The 16,007-nt window shown below is 41.1% G+C and overlaps 1 protein-coding gene across 12 annotated transcripts in view; it reads left to right on the top strand.

Moving 5' to 3' along the window:
• The window catches only part of TENM4 (teneurin transmembrane protein 4), a 530,696-nt gene that overhangs the window by 328,387 nt on the left and 186,302 nt on the right, over positions 1 to 16,007 (top strand). For all 12 annotated transcript variants that reach the window (XM_074572381.1, XM_074572380.1, XM_074572379.1 and 9 more), the window contains one exon: positions 11,383 to 11,553. In XM_074572381.1, coding sequence (XP_074428482.1) covers positions 11,383 to 11,553 — 171 coding nt within the window. The remainder of the gene's footprint in view (positions 1 to 11,382; positions 11,554 to 16,007) is intronic.

Below are 16,007 nucleotides of genomic sequence, written 5' to 3'. Positions count from 1 at the left end.
GTCAGTAAGAGTTCATTTGTATTAGTGTACCTTCTCCGGTTAAGCTGGATCGTGGGCTACTCCGGGTTGTGAAACATGTACGTGGGACCATTCTGGGCATCCAGGTGGTCCAGAACGGGTGCATTTCTCTAACTCTTATGGATGGTCACACCCAAACTATCTATTGAGAGTGAGCTCTCGTCCGTGCTAGCTGAACTGCGCACAGGAATTCAGAAGGTGTTGGCTGACCAGGGCTAAAATCATTGTCAGCTCCTTTCTAATAAATTAGTGTTATAGACTGTCAAGTTCCTTTGCTGTGCACTGTTTAATTCACTACTATCAACATAGTCTTTGGGGATGATGAAACAAGGCAGTGTACTATGTCCCAGAGCAAGAACTTTGATAAATCCATATTTAACGATGAGACAAAATGATCATGGCCTAAGTGATCTCAAGGGAACCAGTGAGAGGTGGGGTCTGGATTACTACTGCCAGTGTGGTCTTGTGCAAAATGCTACTCTTGGATCTACTGTTATTTTTTATTCATATTGCAGAAGCGTGGAGGTAAGGAAGAATCATGACACCTCTTTTCTATTAGGAAGAACAAGCAATGGTGTGTGCTTTATCATATCCCTGATCCACCCAGGGTTGGCTGACACAGAACTAGAAAATCGGAGTTCACGCATGCTTGGTAGGGACCTATTTAGAGTGCAGTAGCAAAAATTGTCTGCACTGAGTGTATTCCTTCCCTTTCCAACCCCCTCCTACTGCTACCAACCAGGCTGCACATATGGCATCCCTAGAAAGCAATTGAACGTGCTTCAATGCTGGAGTTGCCAGGGTTGAGTGGCAATTTCTGTGCAATTGTTCTGCTCAGCGTTGGGCCAGTGGAAAAAAAATAGCCTGTGATGAGGGAATTAAAGGCTATTACAGAGTACATATGCATAGAGGGGCTGATCTAAAATCACAGAAGCAATCTTAATTCTGTTCTTTGCTCACTTTTGAGTGCTTGACTTGGCGAACTTTGAGTTTCTTTAGCAAATGCTTTTTTTAGGTGTAATTAAACATAAAGATGGCTGTGGGCCTTTTAAGAGAACACTGTGGGTTGCACTTGCCAGCTCTTGCCTCAATCTATGTGCTGGATTTAGCTCTAAGTCCAAGGGAACAAATCATCAGGTTGTGCTAAGTTTCGTTATTGAGAGAGCTTTTCACACTGATCTGAACCGTTCGCTTAGATTTATAGTACCAGAAAGTACTGTGCTGGATTTTGCCCGTGGTCTCTGGACAGAAAAAAAATTTCTAGTGTCATTAATTGTGGTGTGTCACCCACTTTATCAGCTTTCCCAGACTCTACATTTGTATCCATTTGCCGAGCTTTTATACAGGAAAAAAAAAAAAATCCCTCTCCATATGAAATGTTGGAACAAGTTTATGTAAAGAAAAATTAGAAAATAAATGAAAAGATTCTTAGCCTGCTTTAAACATATCCGTGTATTTGTCATCCAAAGCATTTAAAACAATGAGATGCTCCTGAACACATGCAGGTTAAATTTTTTCAGATCTCTTCAAAAAGTCACCAAGCCGGTAGGGTTTTGCTTTAGAGCTCAGTTTTGACGATGCTGATGAGACCTCTGGCCCTGATCTCCAAAATGTGTATATTCGTACTGAATTTGAAGCACCTCCATCACGCTCTTGAAGTTGCAAGATGTACTCAGGCTAAGTAAAGCTCAAGTTAAACCTGTGCTTTGGACATCAAGGGATTCAGAGACTGTCGTTTTGTTAATTTTTATTACATCAACTAGCACAGCCCAACTGGGGCTCTGGTGCTCTTAGAACATGCATGGTGACTAATAACACTAATGCAGTTTTCAGCTGATTTTAGGATTAAGTCACGAGCAGCACTCTGAAATCATGTACTTGTCTTTATAATAAAATCATGTCCGTGTTCAGAAGGACAGATGAGCAGACGGCTATCTGGGGACCAGCTCAAGCATCAAATTCTACAACAATATTTAGATCTTAACCCTTAAACTGGGATACTAGACATAAACTCTGATCCCACCTCTCTTGTGCTGGGGTGATAGAAGATGACAGGTGTCGTTGGTGACTTTTAAACAGCAAACTGTATTTTTTAGACTTCAAGCAGCCTCTTGTATTAATTTTGGAAAGCAGGTTTTATGACAATATCTGGCAGAGATAATAAGGAAGGAAGCATGTGAGAGGTTGTTGATTTACCTATGTAAATTACACCCTTTTTAATTAGGGTCTCACAGTTTATATGTGTGTAATGAAATGGCATTCGTAAAATTATAGTGTCCACAACAGCCTAGCCCAGAATTTTAGTAATTGCAAAGCAAGGTAGGAGGCCCTCTGGTAGGGCTGCCTGTCCTCATTTCTCTAATTGAAGTGAGTACCCAAATGGGAAAACCATTATTTCTAGTATTATATACACAAATTAAAACTCCATTTAGAGGTACAGTGGGACTGTCTTATAATTGACTTTGATCTTGAAGAAATATCTCAGTAATATTTATAGTAATACGGTCTCTGCCAGAAAGGGTATCTAGAAGGGAAAATATTATTTTACTGAGAAAGGCCTGAGCGTGTGTAACACCAAATTTAGTAGAGCTGTGGGGGCTGAAATCAGCTTCTTCAGTGCAGTAAGCTGCCTTATAGCAGCAAAACGTTGCTGGGGTCAATCTTCCAACTTCCTATTCTACTTTCACAGTGATGTAGAAGGTGAAGGAAATTACAGATTGTATTTAAGCAGAGGGCTCCTTGGATAAGCTACACCACCTTTATATCTTTTTTTTTTTTTTTTCCTACAGGTTTACACTTTAAAAAATCCTCCTAAAAATACCCATAAAAATATTTAAATATACCCATTTAAAACTGCATTTTCCTTTTCCTGCCACAAGCTGCTGTAGCACTGGAGGGGCCAGTGATCATTTATTAGTGGTGTGAATGGACAATCACTTGAAAGTGTTTGATCCCTGGGGGTAATTAGGAAGACATTGAATAGGAAGCGCTGACTCTTTGCATTGAACAAACATTGGGTTTAACTGCTTCGTTTTATAACACGCCTTTCTAGTCTCTTCCTTGAAGATTTCAAAGAAATGTGATGCTTCTGCTGGAAGCTTTTTTTTTCTTCCCTATTAAGAGCAATTGGCAACTAAATTAAAATGTAAAGTGTTCTCCTAAGAAGCAACTAATACTATTCGGTAGACCATCTGCTTCTATCTTGGAAATCTTTGATACAGCTCTTCAGTCAGGAGAGGTCAAAGAATAACTGGGTTATGTCAAATCCAAGCAAGTAAAAGCATTTACAGCCGGGATTTGGGGTGATTACCACAATGCTTGGTTTTCCTTAGAGGCAGTTCCCAGTCTGGTGGCAAAATTTTAAGAGGTAGGAAGCTCTCCATCATTTGAATTTCTCCTTTGCACATGGTGATTCTGATTGAGGGAAGGAAGAAACCTGAATTATCTCTGGAAGAACCACTTCGGGTACTTGCACAGTTTGAGCTCTGAACGTGAAGGAGTGGTCAGGCAGGATCCCAGGAATCTGGCTGTATCCCATAGCTTGTGTCTGTACTGGGCTGGCTGTGAAAGCACCTACCACTTACTGTAGGACATCTGAGGTCCTCAAAAACCCCGCAAACAAACACGATGCAGGTATCTCTCTCTTTTATCATCTAAATGCTTCATCCTAATCCCTTCACTCAGGGATGGGGGGATACAGATTCTCCAGTTCTCAGCATGAAGAACTCACAGCCCAGCCTGGCACAGTGTCTTTATCCCCAGCCTGTGAAGAAGGCTTGTAAAGCCTTTTTTCTCGTTGAAGGTGGATCACTGAGCAGTCAGGAAGGGGGCCAGTTGGGGAATTTACAATAGTGAGCATTACCCTAAATGTCCCTCCCTGTGCCTTTTTTTTTATATTTCTAAACTATTGTCTTGTGTCAAATAAATCAGCAGGCCAGGAAGCAGAGCCATGGGACCTCCCAGCCACAAGCTGAGAGCCTTCACTTAAACAACATGTAATCAAGCTGCCTTTTGGGCTCCGTTCCTTTGTGACCTATTAATTTTACATGTCTAGCTGCACAGCGGCCCCGATCCAGCTGGGTTGCGCCGAGTGCTGTGTGTGTGTTCGTTCAGGCAGAGGATGATTTCAGAAATCAGGTTTTTCATTCCTCAAGTAAGAGCTTCACACCATGGAAGGAGAGTATTTACTCATAGGAAATAATTTTAGATGCTAGAAACACAGAGCGCTGTGCAGAGTTTTCGGTCACCAGGTAACTGCAGAAGTCCAGGCAAGAACTGGCCATGCAGGAATCCCTCTCTCCTTGCCCCACAGCCTCTGGCTCAGTGACGCGGTATGTATGTGTAAATGGTGTGAATTCACAATATTACAGGCCATTGGGATCTTTGGGCAGGATCCTAGATTTCAATTCCAGACCTGAGAAACTGTTAGGCACTTGGATGTTAAATTACTCCAACACTGAAAATGTCCCATGCCCTTAGATCAACGCTAGCTTGGGTCTGTCTGGTCCCGAACTTGATCTTACAGACAAGGAGATGGGGTACAATATACAGCACCCAGACTTGCTGCTGTTACCCTCTTCTGACACCAGTAGAGCCATAAAGCCACTTCAGTCCTTGACCCTTGCTGCATTGGTATGCCCTGCCACCCTGGGACACCGGACCCTCGTCCAGCACTGAAATGGAACAGAGCTGTAAGAGAAAAACAAACAGGTTGATTTCTTTTTTTATTGTTTGTTTTACTCTGTCTATTCTCCTTAATCTTGCGTGCCTCTTCCTTGATTTATTGAAGATTGACAAACCAGTGATTATTTCCTGCTGAAAGGCTCCTTTTCATAACATTGAATGCCACAAAAATATGATTAATTCTGCAACAGTCAATTCTCCCACTTTACAGAAATCATATAATTTCAGTGTAGAGAGAGACAGTTATCCAGATAATTACAGTCAAGTTTATTTCAGAGACAGGAGTGAAAGCAATACATTTACTTGAGTCAAAATGAGCCCTGAGTAATTCAGTGGTGGAATTCAGCTTTTTTTCAATTAGGAGAAAAAGCAAAACCTCAGGTCTCATTTTAGAGAGTGTGTTATTGTAAGTCCGACTGTCGAACCTGAAGGTTAAAGAGGAAAATGCAGCCACCACGTATCTTATGTTTGATTCCACAAAAAGAGGGGAGAGCAAAGAAACAAGCCATATAAATGTCTTCCCAACCACTGACTGAGCTTCAGCTGTTTTTCCTATTCCAAGCCCCTTTTACTTTTTTTCTTAGCTTTCCTTTGCTCTTTCCTAACCTCCTTCTTTTTCTCAGTTTCTCTCGTTCCGTATATTTCTCACCTTCTTCCCCTTTCTCATTTTTATCCTTGATCATTCCAGCTCTTTCTTCTCAAGCTGTCTTTTCCCATGTTCTCCTTTGCCCCATGCCGCACCCGGGGGGGAGCTTTGGAAAACCATTCTCCCTACCAGGAGTGGTCCTTTGGCTTGTGTTGGCTTTGGCTTTGCTGTCACCAGTGCTTGCAGAAACCAGTGCTTGTAGAACCAAACTCTTCTCTGGGTCGAGCCCAATGTTATTTCAGCTGAGCTGAGGAGGGTGGAGTGGTTGTGCAGAGAAGCCTGGCTTTCCTAAAGCTTGTGCACTCCCCTGTGTTATTTATGCAAAATATACTGACATCCTTAGATAAATATGGATTCAAAATGTGGAGCATTCTTAGTGTAAAAAGACTGACTTGGTTTTTCAAAGGAGAAGCCCAAAAGACTTTCTGTCTTGCCTGCGTGCCATTTACTCCCTGGGCAAGCTGTAAATCCAGGCTGTGCACCAGCCTCATGGTGGTGATGATTAACTTGGTGTTTTTGTTGAGTTTCCATTCTGAGAAACTCTTTATTCATCGTTCGGGGCAAGATCAGTTGGTAACTGTAAAACAGTTGTCATTTTATTCGTTCCTTAGCTTCTTTAGGAGCTTCGCCCGGGTGAGGGATCACCAGGCCAGCAGCCCTACCTGCGGGACGTAGCTCTGAGAGGCAGAAGGCAGCATCAGCGCCTGTGAGCTGCTGTGAGAATGGATTTAACAACACTGTCGAAGCAGCTGGTGGCTTCAGCCGTAGCCTTAATTTCAAACATCGCAATTGATTGGTTTGGTTATTTATTACACTTAGCTTGCTGCTGTGGGCAAAGCAACAAGCTAATAAAGGGCCAGCAGTGTGTTTTTCAATTTTTTTGCTGACTGGTGTGGTTTCTGGGGGTCTCATATGCTTCAGTAAGCACGTCTCGTCTTTTCTTCTCCCTGTGATCTATCACAATCATCTGCCTCTCTCTGCTAACTCCTTCGCTCCATCAGCCTGTCCCAAGAGATGTCCATTTTGTTGACCATGTGAATTATTATCTTTGTTTGTCCTTTTTCATTCTAAATGCTGTAGCAGTTTCTTTGTTCTCTACTCTGCTGAGTAAGTTATTTTGACTTTGGTGTTTTGCTGTGTCATAAGCAAGTGGCGATAATACAAAGATACCAAAAAGCCTGGATATCTTCAAAACAAAGTTGGAAACAATGTTCCTCTTTATTTGGCTTAATAGCATCAGATAATGTTGCTTATGGCCTCCACAAACAGCTATGGGGTAGGAATAACGCAGTACAGGATGAGATAATGTGTTAAAACCTAAGGAATCATGATCCTGAATACTTGGTTCCACCACTATGAACTTTGATTTATTTGAATGGTTAAATAGCTCCACTGATGCTAAAGTATTTGTAAATTTGCTTTGCTAAAGTGAATCTGAGTCCAGCAAAGGAATAGCCACATCGCGTTGCTGTGGTTGAAATGCTGAACTCAGCGAAGTAACCAGACCCTGAAAGGACTGGAGTTCGGCTTCCTTCTTTTCCCCACCAACAAGAAGGCCTGAGGTGACTTAGGACTGAGGATAATTCTGTTACCCACTCAGCAAGTTTCAGGGCACTTTTTGCTAGCACTTAGCTACCATTAAAAGGTTGTGCAAGCAGAAGATTTGATGTCAAACATGAGCCCCAGATGCCTTTGTATCATCTAAGTTGTTGGTGCTGAAACAGCCGCGAGAGGACACAGGCAGGGTTTCCCCTAAGTATTGTTTCCATTCCAAGAGAAGGCAGACAAAAGAGTTTTATTAGCCATGGGAAATATAATGAAAGCTTCTGCAAAGAGCGTGTCATGAGGCTTCCTAGGCAGTGAAAGCTACATGGTATTTTACAAAAGGGTACACTTTAATGATCGTTAATTGCAGTGTGCTCTTTTAATACATGGGGAGCCTTCAATATCTGAGTATCTACTGAGAATCATGTTGAGGAGGGAGTGGGAGAAGGACATGGGGGCTTTTAGGAGGGCATTTGCTCTTTGTGAGCCACATCTCACATCTGGCTGAGCCGAGGAGAAAGCAAAAAAAGCCAGAGAAAATGTCAACAGTGGGTTCAATCGACCTGGAAACTGAGAACATCAGGAATCTCAAACTATTTTTACAGCTTCACTTTACTTTTAGGAACATTAACACTTCAAAGTACATGATTGTGCCTCTTATCCATGGTTCCAGGGTTTTTCCCTGCTTATGGCCTTCTTTTTCTTTTTTCTACAAGAAAGGACTTTTCATCAATTTAGCAAAGAACCAGGTTGATTTGTGCCTCTCCTAAAACCTTTAAACAACTGTGTGCATCAACAGTTTTACACATCGCACTGAGATGTAGAGACCCAAAACATCTGCTGCTGTTACCGTTTGACTTTTTAGCATGACTATGGCAGCTGGGAGGAGCAAGCAGAAGAAATCTTCCACCCCCTTGCCAATCAGACACTACTGGTATTCCGTAGAATCATAGAAATACTAGTGAAAAACACTTAATTAGGTGATTTCCTATTAACATACCTGCTACAAGAGTGTGTTTCCAAAGTAAATCAGACTCTTTTTTCTGGTTTCAGGAAGGCTTTTGTGGTTATTTCCTACCTGCAGCAGAAATTGCGTGATGTCCGTTTGCCTTATGGGTGGGAATATTTAGAGGCTTTTATTTCGTGCTTAGAAACATCAAATCAGAAACCCCAAATAGTGCATTAGCTCCAAACTTCTGCACTCAGTTTTCTGGATTAGTTTTAAGCCACTTTTAGTAATCAAAATGCTCTTCAAATAATTCTCTGTGTTTCTCAGATTTTTGCGCTTTCGTATGCATGCTGTGTATAGATCTCATTCTCATGGGTCATCACTGGAGACCCTCTTACAGCCTTTCAATACTTAAAGGGGGCTTATGAGAAAGGTGGAGAGAGAACTTTTTTCCAGGGGCTGTAGTTACAGGACAAGGGATAATGGTTTTAAACGAAAAGAGGGGAGCTTCAGATTTGATATAAGGAATTCTTTACTATGAAGGTGGTGAAACACTAAAACAGATTGCCCAGAGAAGTTGTGGATACCCCATCCCTGGAAGTCTTCAAGGTCAGGTTGCATGGGCTTTGAGGAACCTGATCTAGTGCAAAATGTCCCTGCCCACGGCAGGGGAGTTGGACTACATGACCTTTAAAGGTCCCTTCCAACCTAAACTATTGTATGATTCTTTGATTCTATGATCTGTGTGATGATGGGATCAATGTACCCAAGAAGCTTTTTGCTTTAGACAAAATCTTCTAGTCAAAGACAAAAGTTAACATATTAATGCAGGCCTTTTATCTCTGTGTGATAAAGCAGTACCTATGGTACAGAAATTTCTGTCATATTTTCTATGTTGGGACATTGTAAGACGCTTTGCAAACATTTAGGAATGATTGGTGACATGGAATGGTTGATTCACTTGCTCAAGGGGATGGATAATGTGCAGAAAAGCTGTAGCTTCCAGGCTACCAGTTCTGTCGTTACACTGAAGCAAGATGTTGCCTTCATAAGACATGTCCTCTCAGGTGTTTTTAAATGCATTTTGCATGCCTGGAAGAAATGCTCACAGCTTTCCCACTACACCTGAAACAATGCTGAGTTCTTCACCTTCACTTTCTTGCAGTAAATAATGATGTACAAGCAACAACTTCCTCCTAAGGAGAGGAGGGAAAACAATGTCCTTTCGGGGAAACAATGGCCTCTCAGTTCCTAAGAGAGTGTATGTGGCACTTACACTATGATATCCAAAGGGTAGAGCAATTCAAATGATCTAGTGGGAAAAAAAAACACTGGCTCAATTCCTGCCTGAACCAGTGATGCCTGGGATAAGCTCACGCAAGTTGTAATATGAAGACATCTGTTAGGTGGAGTTGGGATTAAGCACTTAGGGCCAGCAGAGGAGGAGTGAACAGTACAGTTTTCGTTCTGCTTGGAACTACAAACGTCCCTGTGGTTAAACATGAGAACTTGTGCGTGCTCAGAGCACGTAAGCCCCTGAGCTCTGTAGCTGCTCAGCAGCACCTGGGTAACTCTCTGGTCCATGGAGAGGTCCAGCCTGGATGGCATTCCCAGGCAGCATCCAGTACTGAGCTTAGCGCAAAAACTGCTGGCGGAGGGGAGCATGAAATGCCTGTTGGGGCTTGTGGGCCTGTGAGCGTAGAGTAAGTTAAGTGAATTAACATACAATCACATTTTGATGCCCAAACAAGTGAACTGAGTCAGTCCTTTAATCTGCTGTACTTCTCGTTTTCCTTTCTGTGAAGTAGAAATAGCAGATTCCTACCTGATGAGGTTTTATGAGGTTAATAGCTACGAAGTGCCCAGGCACTCTGATGATGCGGGCTGTATAAGCACAAAGATATTATGCAAGCAGAGCAATGCCAAATACTTGATGCAAATTCCTTGCTCCCAGCCTGATTTCCTCTCTTCCATTGCACAGTTTCTCTGCCAAGTAAATATACTCCTTTGAGACAAAAATACTGGCCCCCCTGCCTAAAGTATCCTGGTTGAATTACCAGTTGTGTTTGTGGCATTCCTTCTTGGTATGTGTACGCGTATAAATATGTTAGAGTTTTAGGCAGGTCCTCGGGAGACTCTCCTCTTACATGGTAAAAGGAGAGCGTTGCTCTCCTGTTTTGTGATGTCGTAGTAGTGCAAAGACAAGCTTATTCATGTTAGTCAATGATAGGTGACCTAATTGAGACTGAAGTGGAAAAAAATCACTGATTTTGCTAAATTGCCTAAACATGCTGGTTTTGGAAAACTGCTCAGATTACCTTTCAGTCCTCTTGAAAAGATTGTTCCTGATGCACAGGTTTAAATACACTAACCACTTGTCCCTGACAATGTTTGCCAAGCTCAGATGTATCTTTGTGAATAAAATGAGAACTACAGGCAATGGAAATGCTCTATTTTTTACTCTTTTTGTTTATGCTAAATGGCAATGATGCTAGTGTCATTGTAGAGTTTCTTGGAGAAATTATAGTGTAAAATATCAAGGCGTTCCCTTAAAAAAGAAAAGTCATTACAAGTGTAGCAAATATCGGATCATTTAGTTGTGTAGAGCCTGAAGCTAAACTGGATGCTGATTGAGTATGAAATGTTTATGTTGGGGACGGAAGAACTGATATGGGAAGCCACGTTCTTTTGCTTTATATTTTCAAGGGGCAAGTATTAGTTGTATAAGCATATGATTTTCCATACTCCTCATACATGTGTTTGCTTTTTAAGTATTCTGTCTTGTTCCTTAACGTCACTTGTCTTTACTGAATGCCTTGAAATAGATCCAGATGTGCGCTGGATGACTTTGCATGGCCCAGAAACCTACAGAGAGCTATGCCCTGATATCACACAGCTCTAAATGGTGCTGCTTGTTTTCCAACGTTGAGGCTGTAGCTTTGATCTGAATAGGATAGTTGTGCCAAGGAATGCTCAGTCATAGTCGCTCGCTTTTGTGGTGCTGAACACAAAGGCACGTGTGCAAGATGGATTTTAAATTGCCTTAGTTTTCACTTGGTCTTATTCAGGAAAAACTGACAGAGATGTCTGTAAGAGCTTCTGTGCATAATTGGTGGGGAAGAAAAATAATGCTATGAATACAGCAAAACAAACCAAAGTGCAGTTTCCTGGGATGTATTGGTATGTTGATAAATAATACTCCTTGTATTTCTGTGTTCACTGCATTGTCACCCCAGGATTGGGAGCTTTCTGAAACACTGTGCCTGGTTATTCTCTCACGTAGGCCATGAGTCAGGAGTGGTTCTACTGGAAGAAGCGGAGTGGATTGGTACAGCTGATCTAAAATGAGTTTAAGTGGGTGGAGAGACCTGGGGAGTTGGTATGGTAAAAGCAGCAGGGGCTGTCTAATTACATTAATCCCATTCTTATCCTGAAGCATTGACCGCTAATAAGGCAGTGGAGCCGGGGTTTAGAAAGTGCCCCTGTAGTTCTGAAACTCTCCCAAACAGAAAAAGATGACTTTTCTCATTACTCACCACAGCCATGCACCTGTTTGGCCTAAACTGGCACCTGCAGCCGATGGAAGGGCAGATGTATGAAATCACGGAAGACACAGCCAGCAGTTGGCCAGTGCCAACGGACGTCTCCTTATATCCTTCGGGGGGCACAGGGTTAGAGTTACCTGACAGGAAAGGCAAAGGAGCCAGTGAAGGTATGGTTGGTGTGTGTCCATGTTGTGAGTCTTCTGTCTGCCTCTGAACTCCAGCCATCCAATCTCATGTTCCATTACCCTCAATGCTGACATCATCAGGTGCTTTTTCCAGTCTTTCACATCTAGAACTAGTAGTCGTCGGTCGTGTTTCCATATGTTTCTAAGTTTCATACTCTTCTGATGTCAACTAATGTGATAAAACTGTGTGCAACCCTCACCACACATCTAAGGCATTCTCAAGGTGGAACCGTTTGCACCATATCTCACAGGCTACAGAAGGCCATCATGAAAACCCTGCCTCAGGTGGCTGTTTTCATGGGAAAAAAACATGTCATGAAAATTAAATGATTCCATGAGCATTGGATCAAGCTTTCTCTACAACAGTACAAAAGTGTTTGGGTTTGCCTACTCATTGCCACCTAATACCAAATGTTTTGAGGACCAAAATATTTACTAAGAGCTATTACACTGTGAGTTTTGTCACTCCAGAGTTGGACATGGTTTTGCAAAAGTGGCCAGATAAAAGGAGTCTGTCACAATGTTGACAGCTTGCAATTTTAACTCAAATTAGCAGCAACTTCTGGTTTGTCAGTTCAGCAGTGCATTATCCAGCAGCTTTACATCTTACTGGGCTTTCTATAGAGGCAGCACTGCCAAAACCACCTGCAAGCTCTGCAAAGGAGAGGTGTTTTATCATTCCCAAGACTTAGCTGGAGAAATGAGAAATTCAGATTTTCAGAAAGCTCTTTTGTTTGTATGTCACGCTTCTTTATATGAGGCTAACAGATTCCAGTAAAATCGAAGTCATTGGCTATTTTTGGTAGTTATTTTGGGGGAGGAAGTTTTGTAGGTAAGAGATAGGAATTGTGTTACTGTTCTGGCAACTCATTGAACTCAAAAGTTTCCAGAGTTCCCTAGACTTTGGCTGAAAGCCTGTGTTTACATGTTTAATTTAAATTAATTGTAGTATTTTTTTTTTTCTTTAAGAGCTTATCTGTCTTTATTAGTCCAAACAAAGGCCATAATTATGTGTGTTCCTTAAAACAGTGTATTTACTGTCAACTGATGGCTGACATCAAGTTGCTACAAGGAAAAATCAGCTACGTGGGATATTCTCAGCAAACCTTACCAGACACTCCAGCAAGCTGCAGATGTCCCTGCTGGTGTATTCAAAAATACTTCACGACAGATCCTTTTTTTTTTCCCCTCCAACTTGCCTTATGTTTTATTTTTGAAACATCTAGTTTTGATCTGTCCATTTCCTTTTAAAAGTCCAAATGAAAATAAATGGATGTATCCCAAACTGCCGTCCAAGTCAAAGACCTCCACTTGATTTCTTTTTCAGCCACGCTTACCGTCACAGCAGTAGAAGTTTCAATTGCTGCCAAAAAGCTCTGCTAAAAGAGAAATCTGGGAAATACCCTAGTTATGTCATTAGAAGACCCCTTAAGATAGTACTTTGTACAGATCTTAGGGAATCTGTGGGTTTTAGAGGAGAATAACTTGTCCTGACTAAAAAACACATTAGGAGAAGGTCTTTCTTGCAGGAGTATCGTGTCCAGCCTTCAAAGGCAGTGCTCTCCCCATCAGATGACCATATAACTAATTCTGGACTAGCAGTGTTGCATGGCTGCTATTCTAAAGCAGAATGCTGAAATTTATATAAAAAAAAAAAATGCATTGAAATATATTTGAAAGTCTCCTTGATCCCAGTGAGATCAGCTGGAACGTGTTAGAATTTCCGTACAGCTGATGGGAATGAATCATTGCCGATGTCTTGCCAGTTCTCCACATTCAGTCTCATCTGTGGCTCCGCTCCAGCACTGCGTTTACCTGTGTTTAAACCCATCCCTATTTACCAAAGCACTTAATCACATGCTTATACTTAAGCATGTAATTAACTGCAATTGAAGTCAGAGAAATGGAAGCCAGTTCTTAAGTGTTTTGATGAGTCAGGGTACCTTGCTGTCAAAAACACAAGCAGATCCATCAAAATGAAATAGTTCATTTTGATATCCAAATAAATTAGGAATAGTTGCTACGGCAACTAGAAAGTTCAAGGTGAATGTGTGGAAAGAGCAAAGTAATTGGCAGCCCAATTAAGAATTCAGACCTGAAGTTAATTTTAGGGAGTCAGATATTCTGATTAAAACCTAATTTCTGGTTAGGAGCTGAAATGGCTTTCTTATTGTACTTTCTTTATGAAGTATCCAGTCCATAGGGCCTGATGTTACTCTAGGCTAAACCTGATGAAAGAGGGATGGATTTCAGGGGCTGAATTCAGCCTGGTGAAGAGAGCCTTCCTTTGGGCTTCTATTTCGGGATAAATGTCACCCGCTGGCAACATGATATAACAGCTCTTAGGATATCAGCTTCTCAGGCGTACAGCTGGCCACCAAGAGGAGACATGAACTTTGTAATTGCGTGTACAAACAATTATTTCTGTGCAATTGAATCAATCGCAGAAGCATTTTTGCTCGCCGGAGCAAGTGCCGCTCTCTGTACAGGCAGAATCCGTGCTGTGCTCACTTTCTGCAGGCTACCCCTTGCATAGCAACGTCTATCGTATTCACTTCTCACCTTCCCTGATTCACTCCGCTGTACGGTCTTTATTAATGGGCAATCATATCAAATGCTTTAGGTTTTCATCTGAATTTCTAAGAATCTATAAAGCATGTCAGTGGTAATCAGAAAAATATATCCTTCATTTGAACCAAAACATAGGGTGTCTTTAGCTCTTTCTTAATAGAATCCTGAATCTTTCCATCTTACAATAATGGAATAACAAACTTTGCATGAAGGCATGGGAACTTTCCTTTAATCCTGCCAGCGTGAAAAGTAATTTTAGTACGCCAAATAAATATTAACAGTCCAGTTGATAAAATAATCCCCTTCGGAATCAAGCTAGTTGATTTTCATTGGACAATTGAACTCTGTCAGCACAAAATGATTTGGAAGGAATGTCCGTTTACCTAAGCTGCTTCTGATTATTAATATACACTTTGACTAAAAAAGGTTAAAGAGTCAGCACATTTCCCCCCTGTATTTATTTGAATGCGATATAGGAAGATAAGTGAGGATCTTATAAAATTATCAGTAGCATTTTTCCTATGAACACATGTACACCCTTTGCTTTCTGGACTGTGCTGGTATGTGTAATACTTCTGCCACAAGATAGCACAGAAATGAAACAGGCCATCAAGCCCCTCTCCCACAGTGCACTTAAGCAGTTGCTAACTTTAAATAAGGGCTTAGTCTTACGTGGACCAAAAGTTCTGCTAAAAAGTTTTACATAAGTAAAAACAAAACAAAAAAAAGAAAAAAAAGAGAGAAAAATTCTCCATCCTATGAAGAAACATCTTCAGGGGCTTCTTTTGTTAATAGTTAATATGCATATAATTTCTATAGGGATTTTACAGAAACAATTTGTGTCTGTTTCTCCTGGAGAGTTTATATTGGGGTGAAATATAGAGAAGTTTAAGGAAATACTATCATTAATATTACATAATATTAAAGGAAATATTATCATTTGAAACAATAAAATGAAAGGTTGTTCTACCAATCACCTTTTCAACACGACAAGTAAATTCTAAGATTATTTGACTCGAATTCATGATGGATGGGAAAAGATATTTTTGTTTCCCATTTCCCAAATGTCAGTTCTGGAAGAAAAAAAATCTGACAATGTGATTTTTCTACAAAAGCTTGTGTGTTTCTGAAAGTTCCCTTCTCATTTTGTTAGAATCGCTTGATCTGTGAAACAGAGAGTAGTTTGCTGTAACGGCAGGGAGATAAGACAACAAAATCATTTGAATTTCTAAAATGAATAATTAGTCCTTGTTGGTGACATGATGCTGTCCTTACTAAAGCCAAAATATTTCAGGTGACACTACTGCATACTTTTTAACTAGAAGTGTCCTTAAATAAAGGCTGTTTGCTAAGCAGTTGCCTTTGTCATGGTGTTTATGCACTGCAGGTAAAGCCGTGGCCACTGCTTATAGCAAAGGCTGAAAAGGCATTTAGTTTTCATTCCCTGGACTTCCTTTGGGTCCTGATTTTTGAAGCGGTCACCAGTTTGGAGAACTGTGAGTGTATGAATTTCTAACCTGGAATTTCTCAGACGTGTTTTTCAGGGATGCTGAGCTCCTTGCTGACTCCCTTGGACGTTATGGCATGTACCGATTGCCATCCGGATACCCCGGCTCTCCAGCCCGGTGGTCGCTTTAAGAAACAGATGCCTCCATTTGTTCATCTTCTGAAAGAAGATGGATAATCGTAACACACTTTACGGATTGTATTGAAACCCAATTAAAACCTCTCATGTTTCTTAGCAGATATTACTCAAGTGCAGGGTATGATTTACTTCATTTCTCTCAGTCCTTTTTTTTTCTTTAGCTTTTTATGGACTGTTGAACAAATTTCAAATACTGTTACCACTGTCAAGAACTGAGTTA

Source organism: Larus michahellis, chromosome 1 (genome assembly GCF_964199755.1).
Source record: "Larus michahellis chromosome 1, bLarMic1.1, whole genome shotgun sequence".
NCBI lineage: Eukaryota > Metazoa > Chordata > Aves > Charadriiformes > Laridae > Larus > Larus michahellis.
This window is presented reverse-complemented; position numbering and strand designations above follow the sequence as displayed.